Consider the following 26682-nt stretch of genomic DNA (forward strand, 5'->3'; position numbering starts at 1 on the left):
TATTCTTATTATTCCACATTACGATCTTATCCTATATTATTTGGCAGGCGAGATGTTAGGAAGAAACTCTTCACTCAGAGGGCAGTGAGGCGCCTGCCCAGGCTGCACAGAGCTGCGTGTTCCCCGTCCCCAGTGCTGCTCCAGGCCATGGATGGGAGCTTGTGGGGCAACCAGCCCAGGGCTTGGGGCTGGGGGCTGTAAGGGCCCTTCCAACCAAAGCCATTCTATGATTCTGTAATCAAGGTACTGGTTAATAAAAGGGGACTCATCTTCCTTGGATCCTTGAGTTGTGACAGAAGCTCCTGAAGTAATCTACTTCTTGTGAAGTCTCCGATGTCATGGAGTCTACTCTGCCCTGGTGAGGCCTCATCTGGAGCACTGCGTCCAGTTCTGGGCTCCCCAGTACAAAACAGACAGGGATCTGTTGGAAAGAGTCCAGCGGAGGGCCACCAAGATGGTGAAGGGCCTGGAGCATCTCTGCTATGGAGAAAAGCTGAGTGAACTGGGTCTGTTCAGCCTTGAGAAAAGAAGACTGAGAGGGGACCTGATCCAGGTCTATAAGTATCTAAGATGTGGGGAGCTGAATGGCGAGGCTCGACTCTTTTCAGTGGCGAAGGGTGACAGGACAAGGGGAAACGGCCGGAAACTGCAGCATAGGAAGTTCTGCACAAATGTGCAAAGGAACTTCTTTAGGTGAGGTGACGGAGCACTGGAACAGGCTGCCCAGGGAGGTGGTGGAGTCTCCTGCTCTGGAGATGTTCAAGACCTGCCTGGATGCCGAGCTGTGCGACCTGCTGTAGGGAACCTGCTTTGGCAGGGGGTTGGACTCAATGGAGGTCCCTTCCAACCCCTACAATTCTGTGATTCTGTGAGTCGGTCTAATATTGTCTCCTTTTCCCTAGGTTTGTACCTGGAAACCCTAAGAATGCCTTCTGGCTTTGAGTAATTTAAAACCTGTACCTCCACTTGGGTGGTGACACGCTGACAGCAGTGCCACGATTCCAAACAACAGCATGCTGTTACAAGCACGGATGTTGGAGACTTGTGCATGGAGTTAAAGGCGGGGATACGCCTGGCTGAGCACGAACCATGGAACCATCTGAGTTGGAAGGGATCCTAAAGGCCGCCTGGTCCATCTGCAACAATCAGGGATGCGTACAGCTGGTCAGGTAACTCAGAGCCCCGTCCCCTGACCTCCCAGAGAAGGGACACCTGCTGGGCAACCACTGCCGAAGCCTCACTGCCCTCAGTGAAAAAAACATTTTCCTTATATCCAGTCTAAAACTTCTCTCTTTTAGTTTGAAATCACTTCTTGTCCTATCCAGAGGAGGGCCACAAAGATAATCCAAGGGCTGGAGCACCTCTCTTATGAAAGCAGGCTGAAGGAACCGTGCTTGTTCAGCCAGGAAAAGGGAAGGCCGTGGGGAGACCTCACTGTGACCTCCCGGTATATCAAGGGAGTTTAGAAACAAGTGGAAAATCAACTTTTTGCACGGGTAGGCAGTGATAAGGGAATGGTCTGTCAGCTAAAGGAAGGCGGACTTAGCGTAGAAGTCGGGGGAATTTTACTGAGGGAACAGCAGCAGCGTCCCCTCAGCCGCCCGCCCAGCCGCCTCCTTCCGCCCGCCCCCAGCAGGTAGCGCTCGGGCCGCCCCCAAGATGGCGCCGCGCTGAGGCGAGCCCGCGCTTGGGGTGAGCGGCGCTTCCTTCGCAGCGTGCCGTTGTGGGCCGGCTGCTGTGGTGTTCTGAGGCCCCGAGGAGCTGCCGAGGAGGCTTTTCCACTGTGTATAAATCGACTGTAAACAGGCTGCGCTGTGGAAAACACATTGCATTACCATTATCACATTGTTAGGTGGCTCACAGGCAGACATTTGTCTGCTTGAATTGCATTCCGGACCTGGCCAGAGAGCATGTAGTGAAACATGGTTTAAAACATAAAGAATCCTAAGATGAATGCGTAAATATTGAAAGCCTTGCAGGCTCACAGGTGTCAAATAGGGTTTTGTGGCTGTAAGCTGCCGTGGTGCCTCAGTGCAGGTGCAGCGCGCGGCCTAATGGCAGCCGGTGCTTTGGCGCCTTGGTTTGCTCTGGCCAGGATTGATGTTAATGTGGTTCCTGCTCACTCTTCCTAAAATACCAGCTGCCGCTGGCAGGCTTCCAGTTCTTTCATGCTTTTTTTAATGCTTGTAGGAATTAACATTGAGGCTTGGGATATGAGAAATGCGATTTAAAAGAGCAGTGGCTGACACCAGGTACAGCTGTGGCCCTGAATATCAAGTAGCCCCAATGGTTTACCGGTGAATAGTGAGAGTTCTCTCCTTCTGCACACTTCTAGCCATAGAGTAGCCACAGTTTGCTTTGCAAATCTCTTAGATCTGAATAAGCCCGATGAATCTGGTTCTTTAAGGAGAAAGGTTCTTTTTCATCTTTAAGGAAGATGAAAAGTGCAATGACTGTGTATTTTCCAGGGGTCTCATGTCTGGTGTGTTTTTTTTATTTTCAGATTTTGACTACAAGTGGAAGACAGATCTTTGAAATACATGATGGCCACTTGTCAGCTTTTAAGTAGGCCGAAGAATAAGTCCTCTAAGGTAAAAACCTTGAAATGCCTCCCTGTTTTGAGCCTGGCATGTCTGTATCTTGTGAGCTGGGAAGACCGTGTTATTCTTAGTTGAATTAAAAAGCAGATATTTCCAATTTAATGAGTCCAGGAAGCATGAAGTTTTGACATATTTGGCTAAATAAGTAAAGGCTCATTAGGCGTGCACAGAACTTCATTAGCAGGAAATAAGGCAATGACCTAATAGGGGAGCTAAATTTAGTGTCCTTTCCACTGGGATTTTTCCTGTTTAAATCATGCAGTGTTTAGTATTTACATTAGCTCCAATCTTAGATGTACTGTTTACGTCTCTGTGTTAAAATCGCCCTGAAAACTAGGTCTGCCTACAGTGCTGACAGGCTTAGTCTGCTGTCACAGCTCACACAAAGCTGTAGCAGGCAGGGAACTTTGGTAAGGAAGTGAGAACCTCAGCAGTTGGCACAAAACGATGCACGCTTTTGATTCTAAGGCACTCCTAAGTGCCTGCGTGGGTGCAATGGAGGGGTGGGAATGTTCAGCCATATTAGAGAGGAAATAATGACCCATGTGGTCTGCAGCTGAATAAATCATGTCAGTAACTCTCCTTGAAAAACTTTGTTAGACATGAGTCCTCTCTGTGTAATATGAAGACCAGGGAAATGTTAACATTATCTTTTAAAGTTACCCTTCCTAACTGCTAAGAATCGTTTCTAAGTGTAATCCTTGCCCTTCTTTTTCAGGAATTTCTGTTGTTCCCCAACAAAATCACTACTAAGCAGCAGTCTGTGGTGCTGGTGAAAAGACTTCTGGCCATCTCTGTCTCCTGCATAACATACCTGAGAGGGCTGTTCCCTGAGAGTTCTTATGGAACACGCTATTTAGATGGTAACCCTTGCAGTTTGTTCAGAATTCTTATTCGTACTCACTATATTTTAGCAATTATCTGCTCTACAGATTACCTTCCAGCTGCTCATTTATGTGTGACTTGAGTCTATTGGGAAGGTAGCTAATAGGCCTTCTCAAGTCTTGATACAGATAGTGCTGCATCAGATAGAGAGCGCAGAAGATGACCTAGAGCTATTGGCAACTCGTGGCTTTCCTATTCATATTTCTTTTGGTTTATAATTGTTCCTTGCTATTGCCAGCCCTTTGAGTCAGGCCTCAGGTCAGGAGCTTGGCTTAGACATTGTTAAGTATTTAAAAATTAGCTCAGATTGGTGTATGTTATTGTCCTTTGGATTTTTGAGCCCTTGGGGTTCAAATTTTCAGCTTAGTTTGTTAGATAGAAAGTAGAATTGCTTTTTCCTTTCTGTGAAAATTGACTAGCTCACATAATTGCATGTGCTTGGTCAGAACTATCAAGAGAACCACAGTCAGAGCTTTAATGAAGAAAAATATTGCTGTGGGACTTACTGTAGGATCACAAGAATCACAGAATCATTGAGGTTAGAAAAGACCTTTAAGGTCATCCAGTCCAACTGCCCACCTGCCACCAGTGTTGCCCACTGTTCCTTAGTACCACACCTCCACATTTCTTGAACACCTCCAGGGATGATGACTCAGCCTGGGCACCCCGTTCCAATGCCTGACCACTCTTTTGGAGAAGAAATTGTTCCTAATATCCAACATGAACCTCCCCTGGTGCAACTTGAGGCCATTCCCTCTAGTCCTGTCACTACTAACCTGGGCGAAGAGCAGAGCCCAACTTACCACAGCCTCCTTTTGGGGAGTTGTAGAGGGCAATAAGGTCTCACTGAGCCTCCTCCATATTAAGAGTTAGTGATGCTTTGCTTCATCAGCATCTTTTTGTTCAATTGAGATATGTTAGTGGGGTGTGAAATGTCTCCATTTATTGCAGTCTATCTCCATGTTTTTACTTAAGCTGGTAGTTATCCTGAAACAAGATTACATGCACTTCATGGGCTTTGAGGGCACAGGAAACCCTGAATAGGCACTGGTCCTTCTAATCAAACGTCAGGTCTTTCAAGTGTCTTTTTGATCAAGAATGTTGACATCTGACCTGCTCATGCTTTGAGGGCTCTTTGGTTGACTCCTAAGGTGTTACAAATTCACTTCTTCATTTTCAGGATGTGTTTCTTCTTGCTCTGAATGCCTGAAAACAGAGGCAGAAGGAAGTAGGTGAAAAATGTTATCAGAAGTAGTTTATTTTATTCTACAGGCATTTATCTCACAGAGATGTTGGTGAAGTCTGAATGCAGAAGTGAAGGTGTTTTATGGAAATACCAGAGTTGGTGGGCATGGAGGAGGGAAGTTGTTGGCCTTTCAGAATTAAGCCAACTCTAGACTTCTGTCAGGACCCAGATCATCTGAGGAAAGTCTTTGACATTTGAAAATGCAGCAATAAGCTTGTGTCAGCCCACCTGGGACTCAGTGGAAAACCAACATTTCCGCTAGGAAGAACCTCTAGATAAAGTATTTTATCCAAAAAAGGGAGGATAGCTGGGGTAGTTTCAGCATTTGCCCAATAGCTGTGATAAGGATGGTAACTATGTGCTAAATTTGGTTTTGCAGACCTCTGTCTAAAAATTCTGAGAGAAGATAAAAGCTGTCTGGGATCGTTTCAGATAGTCAAGTGGTAAGTGAGTAACAGTGAAACTAAGACAAGATTGTGCTGAACAGCAAGACATCTACCCCTCACATTCTTCTTCTTCCTGAGTTTGAAAACACTGTGCCCAGCAGTGCTACTGGATATGCCTGTGCAACTCACTCTGCTGCAGTGTGTGTGCTTGGCCCTGTGCGTAAGCAAGACAGAATTAGCTGACGGAGATCATGTGAAGCCAGGGCCTGTTGGAGTGTTGACTTTAGTGAGGTCATGGTCAGGCTCCAAAGCACACACAGGCAGCGTAGGTAGGGAGTGAGAGTAAAGAAAATCATGAGACTGATTCTGCTGTTGTCTCATATTTTCCAGTTTCACTTTTATAGTGATTCTTGTAGCTTGTTTTTCAGTAAGTACAGTATTTTACTCCCTGAATATTGTGTGTTTAGGTACCTTACAGTTGTCCTGTATATTATTAAGGGTGCATTTCAGAATTAGCGCGTTCCCAACAAGCAAAGTCTGAATTGATAAGGAGATATGCAGTTGCGAGGGCTCAATAAGTAAACATCTGACCATTGCTGCCTCAAGTAATACCTACTGCTTTGAAAACATCCTTAGCAGTGAGCTGTACATCAGATAGCAAAAATGTAGGAGTCCAGGCACGTCAGGCTGTGTTCAGATTGAAGTTTCAGCCAAGTTCTGTACACAGTCATTGGGAAAAGGGCCACTGGAGAGCAAGCTGGGGGCCAAAATGGAGCTGTGAGCTTTGGCCTCAGGTCCTTGTCACTGTCAGGACTGAAGTGGGCTCTAGGCTGACTGGCTCAGGATATGTAAACAACACACAAATGCTTTTTGAAGGGCAGGCGGGTTCCTTCTGATGGCTGACCTGGAAAAGGACTTTATAAGACCAGAATGTTACTGGCTATGTTGTCTTCTTCCAGAATAACATGGACTTTAAACTGTATCTGATGAGTTGTGTTTTTACAGACCATGAGATAAGCATCGCTGGTTAGCACTAAAACATTTTTCCTTGGCAGGATTCAAGGTTGTTTTGATGCTTTGGAGAAGCAGTATGTAAGTTTGTTCCTGCTTTTTAATGGACTTTGTTATTTTTCTTCAAAAATATGGACAAAACTGTATTTTCATTCCTCCTCTTGTAATGATCTTGCATACACACAACATTTACAGCTGTGGAGTAAAGGGAGGGCTGCCCAGAGAATAAAAATCTGAGGTTTGGGATTTTATTCCTTGAGCCCAACCAAACCTTGACTGGAGCTCTCTGGACTTGCCTGTACATGGCATGAGCACTTGCAGCCTGGAAGGGATTCCCCTTTGTTCTGTGTTCTGCATTTGCACTCTCCGGTGTCTGAATACAGACAGTGCCAGTCAGAACTTGCAGGTCCTGATTTCTATGCCTGTTTTCTTGAGAAAGATTCTTTCGTGCTTCTGCTTTCTATCATGTTATGTTCAAGCCTTTGCCCTTTTTCTTCTCTAACCCTCTTAGCTTTCTCTCGGGTTTGGACTTTATTCCTTTTTTTTTTTTTAATAAGGCCATCCATTAGGTAATGTGTTTATCTGGTTTCAGAACAAAACCAGCCAGTAAGTAATCATATTTCTTGCTGATTCTCACACACACACACAAAATTGCTACGTACAGAAAAAAGGACCAATTACCATCTCTGTCAGCACTGCTCAAGTTAACTCTCATCTAGATCAGATGAAGCTGTGTTAGTTTCAGCTCTGCTGATTGCACGCGCTCTTAAAATCAGTACGACTGGCACTGTGCATACGATGTGCAAAATGTGAACTGCTTACTGCTTGCTGACAGTTCTGGGAGGAATGTAGCCCTCTGCTATTTATGAGAGACATAATGTAGTTATTATTTGACAAAGGTTAAGAGAAAAACAGGTATTTAATGGGTGCTCTAGGATTGCTTTCTCATCCTTTCCCACGTACAGTTTCTTGCTATAGCGTGAATTAAACACCTTTGATGTGTCTTGTATCAGTGAACAAATATTATTCTGCGGTAGGGATGGGTGCTATTGTGAAAGTGTTTTAAGTTGACATAGGCTCTGAATATTTGTTTAGAAAAAGTCCCAGGAGGGAAGGAAGTCTGAGCATGTCGTTGCTTTCTTGGGGAAGTGCATGTGAAGCCAGCGAACCGGCCACTAGGTGTTGCTGCTGCTGTGCTGTGAAGAGTCTGCATGAAGACGTGTGACTCAGTTTGTTGAATGTGCCTGTGTGTGTAGGCAGTTCGATTTTGCTATCTTGTGTTGTCCTCACCCACTCAGGATAGATACTGACTTTGCCTTCTGTTTTCTCTTGTTCTCTCTCTCTTTAGCTACATGTTGCTGTCCTAGCAGTAAGTAAATGAGTTCAAGACGTTTTTCTTCTCCCACCGTGCTTGACACAGATTTGGAGTCAACATTGTGTCAAACCATAAATGCCTTTTATAAGGGGAAGTCAAAATATATGTGGTTTTTAATAGAGTGATGACCTTTCTTAAATATGGTAAATATGAACTTCCTAGGCTGCGTGGGAACGTTTTCTCCGTATGTCAGACCTCTGACTCTCAGGCCTTACATGAATCCTTAAAGCCCAGGAAACACTTTCCTGGGCTCCCTATCATTTCTTCCCGCAAACTCTGGCCCTGATCCTTGGAGGAAGGAAGCTGCTGTGTTTTCTCAGTGCATAAGAGTTTGCTTTAATAATCTGATGCCGAGGAAACCACACGCTAGCAGCTGCCTCGGGAGTCTTTTGCCCTGGTTCTCTGTAAAGCAGCAATAGCCGTTCTACACACCTACTGTGTACATAATCTGAGCATTTAAATCTCAGGCATCAATAGTTACCTGTGAGGATTGGAATGGGAATCAACCTCATTCCTCTAGAATTACACAGGTGAGTCTTCTACCTGTCTTTGAAGTGCTAAGTATGGACTGCTGATAGAGGAAGGCCATGTCTCAGCCATTCCTTTCTCTGATCCCGTGTTACAGATAGCACAATCTCCGCTGTAACTTGGAAATAACATTGTTTATAGTCCTTTTTCACTGGTTCATGTTACCCAAGGGCAGAATGTGCTCACTGTGCTTTCTTACAACAGATGTACACCAATCCCGAGGAACCGGAGGTAAGAAAGAGTCTTAATTAATCTTTGAGGCAACCGAAGGCATGGGTGAGTAGATTTTTATTCAGAATGGACTTGTGGGCTTAAATTCTACCCTGACACTGCTGCTTGGTGACCTGGTTTCTCTTCTTCTGCCTTCACTCAAGAATGACAGCTCAGTGAGCTGGATTGTGATCAAACACTCCTGCCGGGCATCTAGGGCCTCAGGCAGGGATGTTAACAGGCAACTAATGGGCATGTTCTCAATTTTGTTTTTCTTCCCTGAGGGAAGAACTGGGAAGTTCAAAATCATTCTTTTATTCTCTTTTTCTTTTATTATCTTTTTGAAAGGAGTAGTGAGAAGAGATCTGTTGGTTCTTCTTGTTTGTTTGTTTTTCATGCAGAGAGGTTTAGGACAGAAGTTACAAATCGCTTCAGAGCTGGGATGCATGAGTTACACAGTGTGTGTGTGCTTATCCTTTCTGTGTTCTCCACTGAATTGCCACCTCTGCTATTTTGTCTAGCCTGTGGCAGCAGTCTTAGTGCAATATGTAAGTGAGGCTCTGCATCCATTTATTCTGATGCTCTTCACAGAGCACACATGAGGAATGGCTGCAGAGCCTGCCTGTGGTGTTGCAGTTCTACCCCGCTGCACCTCAGCATCTGGGGAGGGAGGGAGGAAGTGCTGGGATTTCTTAAGAGCTCAACCTGACTCCTCCCAGTCAACCTCACTGCCTCAGAAAAGCCAATGATAGACATGACATTGGGCTGCAGTATGTCCTTCCTCTTGGATTGAAGTTTGTTCTTCCTAATGGTTGTCTTCTCTGAAAATGTAGCAAATCATTTTCTTTTACGTGGGATGTCATCTAAATATATACTTTTTAATCTCTTAGTAAACACTGAGACCAGTGAAACTCAGAATCCCTGTGCAATACAGTTTAAACTCCTAGTGGAAACTGTCCTGCAGGCTCTTGTCTATACAGAACTCTGGCCAGGCTTCCCTGTGACGCTGCATCACTCGTGAAGCCTGACATTTTTCCTTTTAGTAGTGAGGGAGGACATACAGACGCTGTGAGGTCAGCTGGCCCTGGTGTCTCTTTAGAGGACAGGGCTGGGGAGTCAGGCCCACAGAAATAGAAGGAGGAGGCTGGAAGTTTACAATTTTTCTGTGATTATTTCAGTGCTAGGTAAGTTGTGGTTGTTAAGGAAAACCTACCAACACTTATGCAAGCAGTAATGGAGCTTCAGCTATAAACATCTCATTAGATTAATGCTGTGTTCTTATAAAGTCTTCAAAAGACCCTGTTAAGTTCAGAACACATCTTTACGTTTGCTTTTTCTTTTCCTGCTTTTGTTAAATCTCCAGACAGTGACTGAATTGTATCAATTCAAGTTCAAGTACAAACAGGAGGTGCCCGAGATGGACATCATCAGGTAATGGTTTGGGTTTATTTCTCAGAATTGCACTTTGAAAGGCAGGTGTTCCTGAAGCCTGAGGAAGAAGCAGCCCTTCATGATGATAGCATGTCTGAGCAGCTCAGCAGTAAGTATCATCAGAGTTGAGGATAGTCACTCTACAGGACACAAACATCCAAGCTGGTGAATAGAAATGCTGTTATGTAGCACAGTGAGGCACTTGAAGTGCATCAGAACTGAATGAAAAGCAACTTACAGAAATCACACCAAGTCAGTGTAGCAGTGGAGAAACCAACACATTTGTTGAGCCTGCTACCATCTCAACTAGCAGCGGTGTTCTTCCAGTTTCACAGGAGAGCCTTGTGCTTTCCAGTGAAGCTGTTCCAAGTTTGATCCTTTTAATGAAGATCTCATTCCCAGTATTTTTATCCATGGGCATTTGCACGCATGCGTTCTGTTCCAGTAGTCTAGGAGGGTGGCCTGGGAGGTCTTTCTCTGATCATGCCTGTGTTGATGTTGCAGAACTTATGGCAGGAAGCAACAGCATCTTGCATCCTCTTGGCACTGTTAGATATTTGACAGCTGTGTTTAGTGGGGCAAAATCCTGTTTAGTTTAAACTTAATACTGTCAAAAGCTATTAACTATGACCAAAGCAAGGAAAAATAATTAGCCAGTTCCCCAGCAGAACGCAGCATCTGTTGATGTCCATAGTACTGGTCAAGAAGAGGCTCCTCTTTATCTTTTCTGTTCTGTTTATATCAGCTCCTTCAAAATCTCAGTGCTGTGCTGAGGGTTCAGAGATTGAGGCCTCAGATTCCCTGAGCTGTGGCTCTGTTCTGTTTCCCCTGTGACTGACATTGCTATCACCAGGTCATGTATGTACCTGCAGTCGTTTGTAAGCTGACATTCTGGCATTGATCAAACTATTGTGTCATCTTTGCTGTCAGCTCCTTCAGTTGATAAAACTACTGTTGTGCACCTGCAAGGTTTATTGCCACATGCCAACCCAGAGCAAATCATCCCTCAAGGAATGTGTCTGTGTCCTTGTGTACGAGTGGCAAAGGAAAACGTTCTCCTAGATGATCTCTGCCCTTTTCTAGATTCATTTTTGGAGGAGTTTCTGGCCACGGATCCCAGTCTTTCAGAGAGGTTCAGTTCTTTGATTCCTACCTTTTGGCACATTCCTGCATCAAACCCAGTGTTATTCTCATACTGAACCAGAACTTGGCCTGTTACCTCCTATGGAGCTCTCATGTCTTTTTGTATATACTCTTTCTTCTGTGCTTTCTACCCTGCTAATCCCAAGACTTGTGAAGATGTGGAAGAAAAGGCCTGGTTTCTCTTTATTCCACCTTGATGTTGCCATCTTTAGCTCTCTCACTTCCCATACACATTCCAGAACATACAAGATTCCATTTAATAACACAGCATGGTCAGCACAAGGGTTTTGTTGTTGGAGCTTACCAAACCATAACCTACATAACCTTGGGAATACAAACTGTTCAACAGCCACTCAGCTTTCATATTGAAATGCTCCAACTGGAAGGGGAAATCCATCTTACAGAAGCAGTGATTTAATCAGTCATACTCAGCCCTGGCGTTCTCCCCACTGTCATTTGTTCCTTTCTGCTTTGGAAATGATTTGTGATGATTCTGTTAGATTTTGTTAGATACCATCCAGTCTGCTTGTGGCATCATCCAAAGCCACAGTTTTATAGTGGAGGAGCTACTATTTTTAAGGCCCTTTCTTGTTGAATGTTAAGGAAGTGTAGGTTCCTCGCTCTCTTAGTGATTCATCCAGTTTGCCTCCAACTGGCTAAAGTTAGCAGCCTGATCTAAGCTGCTCATCTCATCAACCTCTGTAGTCAAGAGAAACGAACTCCTCCAGAGGGCAATTCATCCCACTGCTGCTGCACGGTTATCTCAGTCTAGACTGCTTGCTTAGACTAGCCAGCTGACATTTGGATGGGTGAAGGAGGTGAGAGGAATGCCCCTTAGTCACTTTGGAAAAATGCACTTCTGAGCTAGTTTTTCTTACATGAAATTGAAGTGAGAACATGGAATTCACTTCTCTTCAATCTGCAAAATGGACTTGAAAATAGCCACGGTGATGAATCAGCTCTATATGGGATTTTCACCTCATTCCTCTCATTCCTGGAATTGCTTAGGTGAAAGGCACTTGTTTTATGGTCCTTTGATCCATTTAAATCATGTTCGAACAAGTGAGTCACGATATTTGTACAATGGGGGTCCGTTGCCCTAACTGCAAAGCCTTTTCAAATGTAAATGCCATGCCACTTCGTTTAGAGCTGCTGTTTTCCTGATGCCACTCCATCCCAGGAGTCTGTTTCACTTCCCTGTTTATCTGGAAATTACACGAAGGCATTGTAGCTTTCTCACTGGTGCTTTGAGACAAGTCAGTGGGTGCACTGTATTTGTAATTGGATCTTGAATATTCATGACTGAGGAAAAACAACTCTGTTATTCTGCTTCCCATTGTAGCAACAGGACGAACTTTGTGAATGGAGTGTGCAGCGAGGACGTGAAGCAAGCCTGCAGCCTCCTGATCCGTAAGCTGTACCTGCTAATGCAGAACCTGGGCCCACTTCCCAATGACATTTCCCTGACCATGAAGCTCCTCTATTACAATGATGGTAGGTGGATAGCTACGTGTGCTGCCAGGGTAGCTTCCCTTTCCATCAGTTCCTGTGATAACCACGAGCCCCGTGAAATTAACAAACCTCAGAAAGGTGAAATGGCAGTGAGGTGGTAGGAGCTATTAGCTGATACAGTGAGAAATGGTGTAAAATGTAGTGAATCCCTTAGACTCACAGGGATGGCAGGTGCTGTGAGAAAGGATTGTAAATCCATGTAAGAAGTGCAACCTTGCAGTGTGAAAAGGACAGCCTTCTTCACTGTTTCTTAAGGAACATGCACCTCCTGTGTGTTGGCTTGTAATCCAGAAAGTTGTGCTCATTGATGGTATCTCAGCATTCTAAAGTTACTGTTTCTTTCAGCCACCTGTTAGCATTTGCTCAGTTCTTTTTTTGCCTTTGAAATCTCCCTTCTTCCCTCCAAAAAAATAACCACCCAACACATTGTTGGTAGCTGGCATTGTTTCTGGAGGTTGGTAGATGTGTGTATTTCATAGAGCAGATTAAAGAGGGATGGAACTTTGTTTCTCTGACAGCACTGGGTTCTTTCTCTGTGTGTAGTGACTCCTGATGATTACCAGCCACCTGGCTTTAAGAAAGATGACAACCCTGGGGACCTGTTGTTTGATGGTGATCCTGTCAACTTGAAACTAGGGTCAGTCTCCACTGGGTTCCACACCTTGAAGGTGAAAGTAACAACTGAAAACAAAAGAATGGGGAGAGTTGAAAGCAACCTGATCCAGAAGAATAGCCCTACTGAGATCTCCCACCAAGGGCTAGACTGCGATGAAGAGGAAGAGGAGGGAAGCACTAAGGTAGAGAAATAACTCTATTCAGTTCTCGTTGGAGGAATGGAGTTTATCTAGCAAAACACTCTGAAAAAAAGCATTTGCTCAGAATCCTAGCTCAGTAAGCTTGTGCAGGGCAGCATTGCTGCACTGGATTGAGCACTGAGACTGCAAATCCATCAGCATAATGTGAATTTCATTTGAGCACATCCACTGGCTTACTGAGTCTAATATGTTCTCCCAGAAGAGGGCAGTGATTATACAGAGAGCCACAGCACACGCATGCAGAACTGGAGGAAACTGCAGACTTTTGCATTTCCATTTGGTGTTTCTTTCCCAGATCTGTGCAGTCAGGTGGGATTCCTTCCACTGCCTCTAACCATCCCAAAGTTGTGCACTGTGCCCAGTTTCTCTGGAGCACCTCGGTGCTTTGTGTAGGGGTTGTCTTTAGCAGGCAATCATTAGACAGCAAGTTCAGCTGAAATAACAAAGGGGCAGCCTGCACCAGCAGCTCGGGCTTGGCAGTTTAATTTTAGGTGGCAAGTGCCAGTGAACAAGCCTTAGCATAACTGCTGCCTGAAGACAGGAAACTGTTTGGGCCAGAATTTTCTGCCTTTCTCAGTAAATCTCTCTTCTGTAGGCTTGGGAGTAGGAGTGCTGCATGCTGAGGAGTTTTGTAAATCTCATCTCTGTTAGTGCTGAGTATAAGCTCAGCAGATTTACCTCCTGGGAATAATTTTTAAGTCGTGCTATTAATTCAAGGGATTATTTGCATTGCAGAACAACCCTCTCCCTGTCAGAGCAGAGTCAGATGAGCATGGAAAGGATGGAAAGGACAGAAATTATACCCATCCAGGCCTGGGAACTGAAGCATCTTCTTTTTGCCTTCAAGATACAGGTAGAAGCTCAGTTTCAACAGTGAAGGAGCCTGTGTTCACAGCTAATCTCTTAGCATAATATTTAGATTTTCTCAGCTGTTTTGAAATGGATGAACAGTTTGTCAGACTAATTCAATTTTGTATGAGATCAGAGTGACCTATAATAAATGGCCTCTTGTGTACGCTTGGTTTGTTAACAGAAACATTCAATTTTTTATCAGTATCTTTCCACCTTTTTATCTCAGCAGTTTTTTTTCAGATACAGAGGAAATGCATCGTTCATCAATATCACATTACATTATCTACATTTCACCAAGGCTCTTTTCCTATAGCTGTTGCAGCTTGATTTTGCTAATAACTTTAATATGTGAAAGCATGCATGAACATATACCAAAAAAAAAGCCTCTGCCACTTCAGTAAGCCTAGCTGGTGATGTACCATGCTCTGTTTGACCTTTGAGGCTCTCAAATATAGCCTGTGGAACAATACCATCTAGTGACAAAATGGTAAATAGCATTCCTGAGATCCTCAGGCAGTGGAATAAAGGAGCTGGGCTGCCTATGAAGCCACCTCTTCTAGTCTTTCTCCTGCAGATTCTCTGATAACTAATGAGGAGTGAACTCACACTGCCACCTTTTCCACTAGGGGGATATTAACAATATCTTCCTGCCTCATCGAATTGTTTTCATGAAGCTCTGAGGCAGTTTAGGACCCCACAATCAAATTTTATGGAAACTGTCTAGTAGGGACAGCAGTTATTAATCAGAGGACAAGCTCCTGTCCAACACAGCCACTTACACAGATTATATACTGACATAATCCTTGTTTCTTAGGAAGCCGGGTTAAAAAATGAAGTATTAACCTCACGGACAGGAGCTGTTGAGGTTAATGTTTTATATTTAGATGATGGTAGTCTGAAATCTGTTTACAGTGCTAAACTGCCAGTGCTGGCACTGAGAATAAGGGTTGCACCATTCCACATCAGGCATGGAATTGCACTACAGTGGTTCAGTTGTCCTTTTGTGTATATTTTTTTCAGTTAAATATAGGGCTTTAAGCTTGAGAACTAATTTTGATATGTTTGCATTGTAGGTGGAAAGGGAAAGATGGAAATAAAAGAGATGGGCAGGCAGCCTTCCTCACAGGCATCTCAGCAGGTGAGCAAATTTTAGTGACTCTGATACGACAGGCAGTGTGAATTGATTGCCATGGAATGTGATGTCACCTAGGATGGCACAGCTTTCTAATAACGTGTGCATTTGTTGTATGGTATGCAATGGCTACAAAGTGTTACAGCATAGGGGTATAAGCATGAACTGGAAGCATTTATGAACAAGCTTTCCGTGGTCAGCTCATTTCACACATCCACTGCGAGAGTTTTTGTTCTGTTCCAGGAGTTGACACTCATGCATTACACATGCAGCCTAAATGACACAGCCAGGTTTCTTTACCTGCGTGTGTTTTTGGATTAGGGTTCTGAAATCACCACCCTGGGTTAGATTTGAAGGCTGTGTTTGTCTGCTGCCCAAGCTAATCTTTACCTCTCCTTTCCTGCTGCCAGTCTTATCTTCACGTGTGACTCACAGTACTTCTGGATCCTATCCCTTTTTGCCTACCTCTCTGTGATAGGAAGACTTAGCTCCTGGAAGTGCTGATCTCTTTTTTCAGGGGTTACAGAGGCAGAGCTAAGAAGTAGGATGGACCAGACGTGATACATAAAGTAAGGTGAAGTTAATTCCATCCTGAGACTGTTCAGGTCAATCCCTGAACCAAAATCAGTGCTGGGATTCATGCCCTTGTGCAGAGCTCTTTTCAGTGACAGGCAGGTCTCTGAACACCACCAGACCTGCCAGTTGATCCTCCTCCTATTCAAATTAGTTGAAGATGCTGTGAGCTTGAATATTCAGAAACTGAATCTTCACAGGATAAGTTAACGAGAGTAGGAAATTGCTAGTAAAATTTTCCCTGCTTCTGTTGAAAAGTCTAACCCAGACAGCAACTGGAGACGACTACTTAACGTGTCATTCAAAAGGCATCTCTGAAGTATTTGCATTGACTCTGGATCTTAGAAATGAACTTCTGTGCCTAGGCTGGTATTTTTCAAACTTTAACCACATTTTTTTTTTGTCACATCCTCCAGTTTCCTTCTGATCATTGTTTATTCTGTCGTCTCTGAGAAAACAGGAGCCTTTTTTGTTTGTAACTCATGGTTCTCCCCCTGATTCATGCTCTTGCATTCTTTCGGGTCTGTCATGATGAGAGTCAGAGCACCAGGCACCTCTCTCCTGCAGCATGTGAATTCCCTTAGAATGCAGTAGCAATAGTGAGAGTTTCTGAAGGTGGTGGAAACAGTACTGGTTACTGAAAAGTGGAAGAGTCATTTTATCCACTTTATGCTTCCAAAGACTCAAAAAAAGAATTGCAATCCCTCTTCCTGTTAAATTCTGCTGGGCAGACAGTTTTTGAGTTATTCTTTGATATTATTATTTTTAGACATACTTGCTTAGAATATGGCTAACATTTCAGTCACTTCAGGAAGAAATAAAACCAAGTCACTCTTTAGAAAGTTCAGATCATCACAGTAAAGCCAGCACTAATAAAAACTTGATGCTATTTTCCATGCGAGGGGGACTTTCCCTTCTTTTCTGAGGGAAGTGGGTGAAACAAATGTGCATTGTGTATTCCACTTATATCAGGAAGCCAAACTGTCGAGTGAAGTTTGTCTTAAAAAATGAGGGCAAGCTAGGGAAATCAGAGTTAGGTATTATCTAACGAGGTCAAACGCAGGTAAGATGGCAGAAGGAGTCCTTTTGGGGTGTGAATGTAAACATCTTGTTGCTATCCAGGCTGCAGGACGGTGAAACGAGCAGCGTTTTTCAGGTGTGCTGGGAGGAGCTCTGTGATTTGAGGAGCCGTGTGGTCTCCCAAGAGAGCTGCCTTCCCCCGGCTTTGAGGGGTCGCTCAGCTTGGGCTGTGCAGCGCTCGGGAACCACCTGTGCAGCTCTCCCTTTATTTTTGGCAGACATAAGCCACCAGGCTCAGGCTGCTAGTGCACGACAAGTGTTAGGTTTCCACCCAAAGAGCGCCTTGAACTAGCTCTCATAAAAATTGCTCACATACCAGCGCTACCATGGGGGAGTGGGCATGGCAGGGTGGTGAGGGCGAGGCGGGCTGGGGGGGGGACACCTCACCCTGCTGTGCGTGGCTGGGCCCAGGGCTGGGCGCTCAGTGCTCACCTGCACCGTTACGTGCTGAGCTGAGCTGATCGAAACCGATGGAAGCAGTCCCGCCTATTGCAGATCGTGGTGTCAGCAAGGATTCGATGTTCAGAAAGCGATGTGTTAAAAAATCCCATACAGTCACAAGGTGCTGTGGGGAATTTGGACGGCCGCGTTGCTGCTCTTTCTCTGAGCGGACTGCTTTATTCCTTCTGTTTCCCAATTATAAAAAAGCCAGAACTATGCTGTTGGAACCGAGTTGATTGTTCGTTATTTTCCTGACCTACAGCTCTTCAGGAAAACCAGGAATGGGAGCATTAGAGGCTTATTTTTATCTGTATGACATGGGAGAAGCAAAGGCTGCAGATCTGCCAAAAGAGAAAGAACTATTTCTGTCCTGTTAGAACTATAACTGCTGTTTAATAATGGCCACGAAGAGTCTCTGACAGAGGGCTTTTCAGATTGGAGAAAAATTTACATGTACTCAAGTTGCTTGTTATCTGCAATCTAATGATTGATGATACTTAGGATCAAATGAGAGATTGCCCTTTCCCAGCAAAGCATCTCTGTACTTAATCATCCAGAGTTAGACACCAGCATGTAAATTACCCTACCTCTGCTGACTTGAGGAGAGTTTCTGATTGCATCAGCTGCGGATTTGTCCCAGTGTACTATCTTTATGTGTCTTCCTAGTTTCCACTGGCATTCTACAGTTGTGATCTGAAGAGCTGAGTAAAATAGGGAATTGCTGCCCACTGATTTGTTCTGCAGAAATCTGCTGATGGAAATGGGGTCCTGCACTGAATGTGAGATAACTTCTTGAAGACTTCAGCGTAGTCCTTTACCCTCTTGTGGGTTCTTTAATGGTTTTGTCCCACAAGTTGATTTTTGTCCTCTTTGTCTTCATGTAAGCAAACATGTTTCAGTGGAATGAGTTTGGAACGAAATAGTTCTAGAAGATGAATAAAAGCTGACCATGTGGATGCTTCTGCAGGCGTTATCTCCCATCAGCAAGCTGTGGGCTGAAGTTCTGGGGTGGTCCTTAAAGCACAGTCTCATTGCACAGTGCAGCAGTTGTGCAGAGCCCTGAGTCGTCCCAGACGGAGCCTGTGCCAGAGCTGGAAGTGGTGTGGCTGCATCAGCACAGAACAGTTCTACCTCCTGGTTTTTTGGCTTCTCTAGTCAGTGCCAGACGGTGCTTATGCTGCTGGGCTGGCTGCGTTTGTGCTACCAGGCTGCTGTGGGGCACCAGTAAGTGTGCTGAGGATTGGCCTTGTGTAGGCACAGTGGTTTGGATCACTGGTAGCCCGGGGGTTCCACACTGCCTGTCAGTGCCTGGCTGTGTGGCACAGCTCTCTTACCCGGAGCTGTCTGAAAGTCACAGAGATTCACTTGCCTAAATGAAAGAGTGCCATTTTAGACTGCAGGTGGTGGTTTGTCTGGCCAGCTGCTACTCCCCATGCTGAAGTCTTGGGTACCTGGTGACGTCCTTTTTCTCTGTGAGAGAGGCTGTGGCAGCAATGGAAGCCAGCATGAGCAGTCTTTCATGCCTGACACCCTACGAGCAGTGTGTTTTGTTTGCCAGTGGTCAGCATCCTCTTGGTGCCCAGAGCCGTGGTAATCCTGCTGGAGATCCCTGTGCCTTTGCTGAGCTTCAGAGTTGCATGTGACTTCTGTCTGAAAGTGAAGGTCAGCACAAGGGATCCAGTTGCAGAACAACAACTTGAAGATCAAGACCTTTGTTGTCTGATTTTTCTCAGGCAAGCCACTTTTACAATTGCCATGACAGAAAGCAGTTTAAGGGTGAAGTCTGCCATTTGCCGAGCAATAGGAAAGCATTTTTCTGTGGCAATGTCATTATCTTGAACTTTTGCAGCAAAGAAAAAAAAAGAAAGGTTTATCTATAGCTGTCTATCAAGCGAACTGTATCTGATGAGAAGTTCCCAGAACATTTTCTCCTCCAAACCAGCTGAGGCTACACAGACCCAAACAATGAAGAGAAGATTCAGAGATGAGCTAGCCTCTCTCCTTCCTGTTAGCTCAGGCCATTCTGGGAGGAGTGAGACAAGGAGGTCAGGAAATTCCTGGCTTCTCTGCATTCACATCCGACCTTTAGCTGGATCTGAGGCTGTTCATCCCTTGCATGAGTTGTTCCTGACTAGTGTGTATGAAACAGCTTCTTAGTGATCTCTTCATTTGGAGGTGATGCTCACTGCCCCGGAGGTGGGGAAAGGTTTAACTTGTGTGCCCTCAGATTTCAGCTATGCCATGGACATCCAGAGGAAGACACTGAGCCTCTGAGCCTTCACACGTGTTCATAATGTACATGCTAACAACCAGACAGACTGCTGGAGAAATCTGCACACAGTAAAGTTGGGCAGGTCTGACATCCCACGAGGGGCTAAGCTGCTGATGGCCTCATAGGCACAGTGAGTGTCTTTGCTTTCCACCTCCTGGTTTACAGCGCTGTAAATCTCACAAGGGAAAGTCTCCCAGTGCAGAAGCTTACAGGCCAATTGAGGGTCCTGGCGGAGGCTACAGGGACAGACACTGGTACTTTTTTGACTTTTTAATCAGGTGTTTTGAACAATTTGTTTTCATAGTCTGGAAAGATCTGTTTGTGGTTCTTTAAACGCAACGAGATACGTGAGACACAGCGTAGGCCTGTGAGACTTTGTCTGCAAAAAGGAAATTGCGTTGGATGGCAGAGATTTTAACAGTGAACTATGGAAAAGGAAGAGGACCAGTGGTAATCAGTGATGTCTTGGCATGGTTTCCTGGGGACAGAAATGTGGCAAGTTTCCATAGATGCATCACAGTGAGCGTCTTTCATTCTTCCACCTGCGTAATTTGGCTTTCATGCTTACCAGCGTGATTCTCCTCCACTTTGTGCAGATGAAAATCAGGATTAGTTCTACTGATGTCAGTGCATTGGCTTTTCTGGAAACTGATAGGAGCTCAGTCAGCGCTGAGCCCTGTGCTGAGCTTTAATCTTTGTGCCGCCTTCGCAGAATGGCAGAGGTCAGAAGACCTGGAGGGCACATAGAGCATCCTACGTGCCCTGGGCAGGGTATGCACCTTGGCAACTCACATTTTGAATACCTCCAAGGATGGAGGCTCCACCGGCCCTCTGGACAGCCTGCACCGGTATTTGATCAGGCTCATAGCAAAGAAAAGCTCTTCCTTCTGTTTAAATGGAATTTGCTGCATTTTGGTTTCTGTCTGTTTCCTTCCATCTCTTTGCTGCACAGCACCACGTGCCTCGTGAGCCTCGATTTTGCTGTGCTTGGAGCAGCCACCTGTCAGTGAGCTGCCTTCACTCGGAGAGAGGTGTCTGTCACCTGGCACGCCTCCTGTTTTGGGGGCTGCATTTAAAGAGCTGCTGGCTTGGCTTTTGGAAGTGGCAATGTTTGCTGTGCTACCAAGTTATCTGCAGCTAAAATCACAAGATGCATCAGGCGTTGGCCCGCTCTGATAAGAGTTTCCTAATGATGATCTGTGTACCCCGCTAGATGTACTTGCTGCCCTGGCAGCAGAGGATTGTTTTGCCTTGTTTCACCAGCTAAATCTTGTATCTCAGTCCTTATTCTTCCGGCCTGCTTGATGGAACTGGGTTTCTTTTGACATTCATGCACTTCTGAATTTGTTGGGTTACAACGTACCACATTAAACACTCCGTGTCCTGACAAAGAGAACTCTTCTGAGGACATAAGATTTACAGAGTGCCAAACCTCAGCATGGGGCAGGCCAGGCACAAAGCAGGGGCACAGCTGAATGCTCCTACACTATTCTAGCTTTTCTACATAGGATGCCTTCGGAAGCAGAAGTGCCAGAAGTGCTGTAAATTTGCATCAATTTATGTTGGGAATTTTTGGCTAGGATACGTGGGGACACTGGGGATTGAAAATTGCAGAGCACGAAACTGATTTTGTCTATCTAAGAATAGGAGCGTAACCATAGTCTGCTTGCCGCGCTGCATCCACCAGTCTGCCTTGGGAAGGCTTTAATCTGAAGTCTGATCTATTTTTAGCCTGATATCTTCTCCAGACAATGTGCAGCTGTCCCGTTAGTTTTATGCCAGAAATTAGTAACACTTGCATGATTCACAAGTTAGCTGTAATTGCACAGAAAAAATCTGTGGCAAAATACGACCGTTGTACACATAGCGCAGTACTGTACAGCACGGGAGGTTCACGATCACTGTGTCGTCGTGCTATGAGCTTGACAGAGCCATGGCCTGGACTGACAGCCAGGAGCTCACGGCTCTGTTCCTGTCTTGTTCCCCCATCAGCGTTGTCCCTTGGGGGGCCTTGTGGCACCTGGCTCCATACCTGAGGGGAGCTGAGGCCCTGCAGTGGTTGTGTAAGACAAAAGCCAACGTTGGTACGGCCTGAGCTCGCCTATGGGTTGTTCAAAGTCCCAGAGTATGGGAAAAAATAGAATTAATCAACCTTTGGAGGCTTTGATTGTATGTTTAGTCAATGGGAGGGATTTCCTGCTTTTTACCGCGCCGTTTAAGAGGTTTACTTTCTGGTTAAAGTCAAATAAACACACGTAGGATCTGACTTAATCCCATTTAGAGCGCATTGCTGGGGAAGAAGCCCAAGTGTTTGGTTAAGGTAGGAACCTGGAAGTTGGGCTCGGGGTCTGATCCTGCCTCTGAGCTCATATGTGAACTTGTAGCAGGGCAGGAGCAGGACAGGACATGTTGGCTTTGGTGAAATACCTCACACGTTTGACATCTTGTTCATTCAGCAGATGAATAGTGCGTGTCTGCAGAACATGACGACTTGCATAGATGTTTTTACTCCTAATCTCCAGGTTCCTGTAGGGCATGCACACAGAGGGAGTCGTGGCTGCTCCTTGTGGCTGCTTCTCCTGCCTCAAAAGCGTCCCATCCACGCAGAGAATTAAGAAAGGGCTAAACCTCCAAGTTGCTGCCTGTGCTGCAGAGTCCATTCCTCGATAGAGGGAATAAAAGCACCGGCTGTGGATGATGTGCTCACTGTGTGGTTTGGGCTAAAACAGAAAGAGAGCTGAATCCCTCAGGTGACCAGGGGCCTGGAGACTGGGGATCATTGCTATACTTTGTTGTGCAGCCAGCAGGACAGGGTACAAGTCTTGCAGCTGTGTTAGCAGGGCAGAGTGTCTAAATGCAGTGTTTCCACCCCCAGTGCCCTGCGCTTCAAAAACCGAAGCAGACAGGTTAAAGTGATGCCAGGGAAAGGAAAGTAAATAACTGCCTGAAATGCCAGTTTGAGCAGCTGGATATCAGGTCAGGAGCTGTAACATAGAGATCCACTCATCTCAGTTTCCTCAAGCAAATACGCCGTGGACAGTGCTGAAGTTCTGTCAGACTGAAGGAAAACCTGCCTCTCCCACTTTGGCAGGTTCTGTTTTTTCTGTTTGCATGGAAAGGAAGTTGTACTTTCTGCATTAGCCAATATCGTGTTGCTCATAACGAAGAGGAGGGAAGAGGGGAAGAAAAACAATTTGAAACACGATAGAGAGGCAAACTGAGGTGGTTTTGCTGCTAATCCGCAGTCAGTTATTTCACACATTAGGAAGACCATTGCTACGTAGAGATTACCAAAGCCTCATACCAAGGTCAGATAGAAAGAGAGCCTTGATGACGTGGGTGGGGAATTCTGTAATGACCACATTTTGTAATCTGGAGACCTTGTGCTTCTCTCCAGGATGTGTTCTGGAATAGCTCTCTTATTAACTCCTTGTGCTTATCCTGCTTCATAGAGCTCCTCCTGATTTTTTAGTGAAACCAGAATAAGCTGCTCTTATTTTGAATTAGCAACTTGTTTAGCACTATTTTCCCTCTTCATTCACCTTACTTTCATCCAAACGAATTTTCTTTTGGAGGCAAAGCTGAAGAGTGTGCTGTGGTGTGTCCCTTCGGTTTGATTCCAGCGGGAGCAAGATAGGTCACCCTGCCAGACTCTGTGCTTTGTCCCTTCTGGGTGGGCAGCAGCACACGCTGCTCTCTGCTGCTCCATGTTATTGTTCTTATAGAGAAGCAAATATGTCTTGTGATAACAAGAATAAGTGAGTTTGTGATTTACATGACACAGCCAACACTTCAGCTGTCGTTCTGGACGTTCATCTGTCTGTGATCTGTCTGAATTGCCCACTTGTATTCCAGCATATATTTTTTAGTGCTCTTTAACCTTTTGCTTTCTAGGCCTCTGGATATTTTTGAGGGGGTCTTGTGTCTTCCTAGGGGAAGTTATGCCCCCTGAAACAGAGCTTGCTTTGCTTAGTTGTTTTTCACAAACTCACACATAGTCTTTGGACTCAGAGGCCCATCAGCTCACGCTGAAATTCCACGGTGTACATCATTCCATGGTGTCTCATCCTGAAAGGCTGTTTCCAGTGACTGCCAATGTGACCCATGTAATTTTCTTCAGTGGGATTATGAGCAGGAGGTGAATCAACTTTTTACAAGGGTAGACAGTGATAGAGCAAGAGGGAAAGGTTTTAAGCTCAAGGAAGGAAGGTGTAGATGTTTGGAAGGAAGGTTTGGATGTCAGGGGGAAGTTCTTCACAGGTAGAGTGGTGAGGTGCTGGCACAGGCTGCCCAGGGAGGCTGTGGATCCCTGGAGGTGTTCAAGATCAGGTTGGATGTTGCCCTGAGCAGCCTGGTCTAGTGCCAGAGCTGGAGGTTGGTGGCCCTGCCTGTGACGGGGGGTGGAACTCGGTGATCCTTGGGGTCCCTTCCAGCACAAGCCATTCTATCATTCTCTGAGTCTATTACTATCCCACGTTGGTGAAGAAGGCTTCTGCCCCACGAGCGACTGTATTTCTCAAAGGCCTCCTTGCTCCTTTCATTGTCTCTAGGCTGTGGGACTGAACCTGTTGCTTTCACAAACCTTAGCATCTCAGCTCCAGTGAGTGTTCCAGTTTTGGTTCCTTGCCTAATGGCTTTTACTGGAGGACAAGATCACACTGAATAAACCCAAGAGGATCCAGGAAATAACACTGTAGATTTGGAAGTTGTCTTTCTTGACTTGTCTAACAGGAGCCTGTACCGTGAGAATGATCACTGCTTCTGATGGTTCTTACAGATAAGCTGCCTGAACCTTGCATTTAGCCAGGAAGAGGTAATAGGACCCAAGAAGAAAAGGAAGGTCAGTGAACCAGAGAAGCTGCTTCTGGAAGGCAGGAAATGATGTTTGTTTTGCCACACAATGCATTTCAGAAGGTGTGAGTTTGTGTTGCCATCTGACTGGTAAAGACCTTAATTCTCTCCTCATGTTTAACTCTCCACATGCCACACGTATTTCTGCATACTTTGTCTTGTACAAAGTTTGGATTGCAAGGAGGCAGCAGGCACCACAGCTGTCATGACTGCAGGCCAACAGCACTTGTTTCATGTTTTAAAGTTGAGGATTGGTGATTTCATGTGGACAGGATCTGTGTGCTTCTTTCTGTTTTGTCTCCCTCCCTCCCACCACACACATCCCACTGGCTAAATTTGTTTCTCTCTGGCTGGGCTGTCCCTTGCCAATATGTTATCAATATCAACAGCACTATTTCAGGATGAGCTCTCTGAGATATCGATGGCAGCAAACAAGTTTCATGATTCATTAGATTATGCTTCATTCTATCTACTCTTTCCGGAGCATAGATTTTATTTTATTTTTTTCAGAGAAGGGTTTTTATCTATATTGAATGCAGAGATAAAGTAATCTATACACATTTTCTGCTGTTGCTGCTGAATGTTGTTTTTTCTTTCTGACTCTGCAAGTAGTGTTGCTATGGTTATAATATCAACTTACTTCTGAAGCAGCAATCCACTTCGTACCAAGAGGCATAGTTACCCAATACAGCTGGTGTTGAAACACACCATGTTTCAAACCTAACTTTTATAAAGGTACCTCTTGATGGCAAATATAGGTGAAGAGAGCAGCAGCAGTAAAAGAAAGAATTTGTCCTTTGGAGCAAAGGTGCTGTGTTTTCTGGCGTGTTGATTGCCTGGCTGACACTCTGCCAAGTTATTACTGGAGAGGTGTAAAAACCTAATGGTTATTATTGGAGTGAAGCAAAATGATCTTAGTTAGTCTTAAACACTGTAAAAATGATTTTCAGAGAACAAACTCTGCATTACTTTATACTTTATAAGAAAAGAGATAATGAAATTTGAAATGCCAAAGAAGGGGATTTAGAACGTCTTCCCAACACAAAGTTGATCTTACACGATGGAGATGGGATGGGGAAATGAAAAAGCACTAGAATGCAACGTAGTGTCCCTGGTAATATAGCAGCATTCCTGGCATTTTTGATACTCATCAGAGACATTTCAGGATGGGGCTTGAAGGGCAGTAGTGGTTTGGGGTACAAGGTGTTCCTTTTGTGGCCTGTGTCAGCTCCACAGAAAGGATTGCTTGGCAGGTACATGAAGCCAGATGCAGGCTTCTTGGGCCAGGCACCCGAAGGAGCTGGCTGACTGGCTGGGTGTACAGCCCTCAATGTTCAACTGACCTCCTCCAGGTAGCTGAATAAGGCACTGCAATCCTAATTCTAATGCCACCCCTGTCCTTCCTTGGGCAGACAGACTGCTGGCAGCCCCTCAGCCCACAGCAGTGTCTGGCAGGTTTCGTGGCCTAATGCCTGTTTCACAAAACTTGTAGAACATGAGAGTTCTCCATTTTATCCTCACTTTCAGTCCCGAGTCCTCACATCTGCACCTGTGGCCTAATAAGCCAGTTTGTTCACATGCCAGAGCAAACCAGAAAGCTTCCTTCTGCCCAGATTTTGTAATGGTATTTACTCTCATGCCTGCACATCCATGGGAGGCCTGCGTTCTTTGAGCTCAGCTACGGCTCGGGACCTGCCTTGACCTGAAAGCTGTGCCCTGGTGCTCCTGGAGGTTGTGGTTCTGTGTTTCTTCAGCCTGCTGGCTCCTGCCTGCCCCCAAAGCCTCGTTATGTTGTTGTATTGTGCGTACAGGAGAAAGACAAACAAGCCTGTGGTTATGGCTACTAGAGGGAAGCCTGTCAGTCTGCCTTGTGCGCACCGGAGAATGCAAAGTGTCCTGTCCCGCAATGAAAGTGAAGGAGGCTGTCTCATGTTACCACACAGTGAGAGTGAGCACACAGACACCACAAGTGAATCCACAGCTGAGAGTGCTGCCCTGCTTGTAGCCATGGCCAGAGGCTCGCTGGCTCAGTGCGCACTGCCTTGTAATCAGCTATTTTACGGTAACGACTTCTAGTCATTTTCATTTCAGGCTTGGTTAGAAATAAAGTGACTTGTGATGAACTGCCACAGTAAGCGTCTGATTTTTCTTTCCCACAAGCTTGTGGTTACCACCAGATTCTAAGAAAAGTCTTTCCACTGCAGATTGGAATCATCTAAGCCACTTACACGTATCCTTTTATTTATTGGTGATTCTGCTCGGCCAGCTAAAGGTAAAAAAAAAAACACCTCTTTCTTGTATTTCAGGCGCATTTCTAGTTAACACTCATTAACTGACTT

The 26682-nt window shown here is 45.2% G+C and overlaps 1 protein-coding gene across 1 annotated transcript in view; it reads left to right on the top strand.

The window, feature by feature from the left end:
* HORMAD2 (HORMA domain containing 2) overlaps positions 1–26472 on the top strand; it is a 28169-nt gene extending 1697 nt beyond the window's left edge. Inside the window, exons 2-15 of the mRNA XM_042886190.1 lie at positions 903–1169; positions 2504–2591; positions 3319–3463; positions 5111–5174; positions 6173–6209; positions 7477–7497; positions 8236–8262; positions 9605–9672; positions 12158–12309; positions 12871–13124; positions 13878–13995; positions 15068–15132; positions 24270–24406; positions 26155–26472. Of these exons, the coding sequence (XP_042742124.1) occupies positions 2541–2591; positions 3319–3463; positions 5111–5174; positions 6173–6209; positions 7477–7497; positions 8236–8262; positions 9605–9672; positions 12158–12309; positions 12871–13124; positions 13878–13995; positions 15068–15132; positions 24270–24374 (1107 nt within the window). The 5' untranslated portion in view covers positions 903–1169; positions 2504–2540 and the 3' untranslated portion in view covers positions 24375–24406; positions 26155–26472. The remainder of the gene's footprint in view (positions 1–902; positions 1170–2503; positions 2592–3318; positions 3464–5110; positions 5175–6172; positions 6210–7476; positions 7498–8235; positions 8263–9604; positions 9673–12157; positions 12310–12870; positions 13125–13877; positions 13996–15067; positions 15133–24269; positions 24407–26154) is intronic.
* Positions 26473–26682: the final 210 nt, after the last annotated feature.

The sequence above is a fragment of the Lagopus leucura genome, unplaced genomic scaffold, assembly GCF_019238085.1.
Source record: "Lagopus leucura isolate 7727_CA_CO unplaced genomic scaffold, USGS_WTPT01 Super-Scaffold_100055, whole genome shotgun sequence".
NCBI classification, from domain to species: Eukaryota; Metazoa; Chordata; class Aves; order Galliformes; family Phasianidae; genus Lagopus; species Lagopus leucura.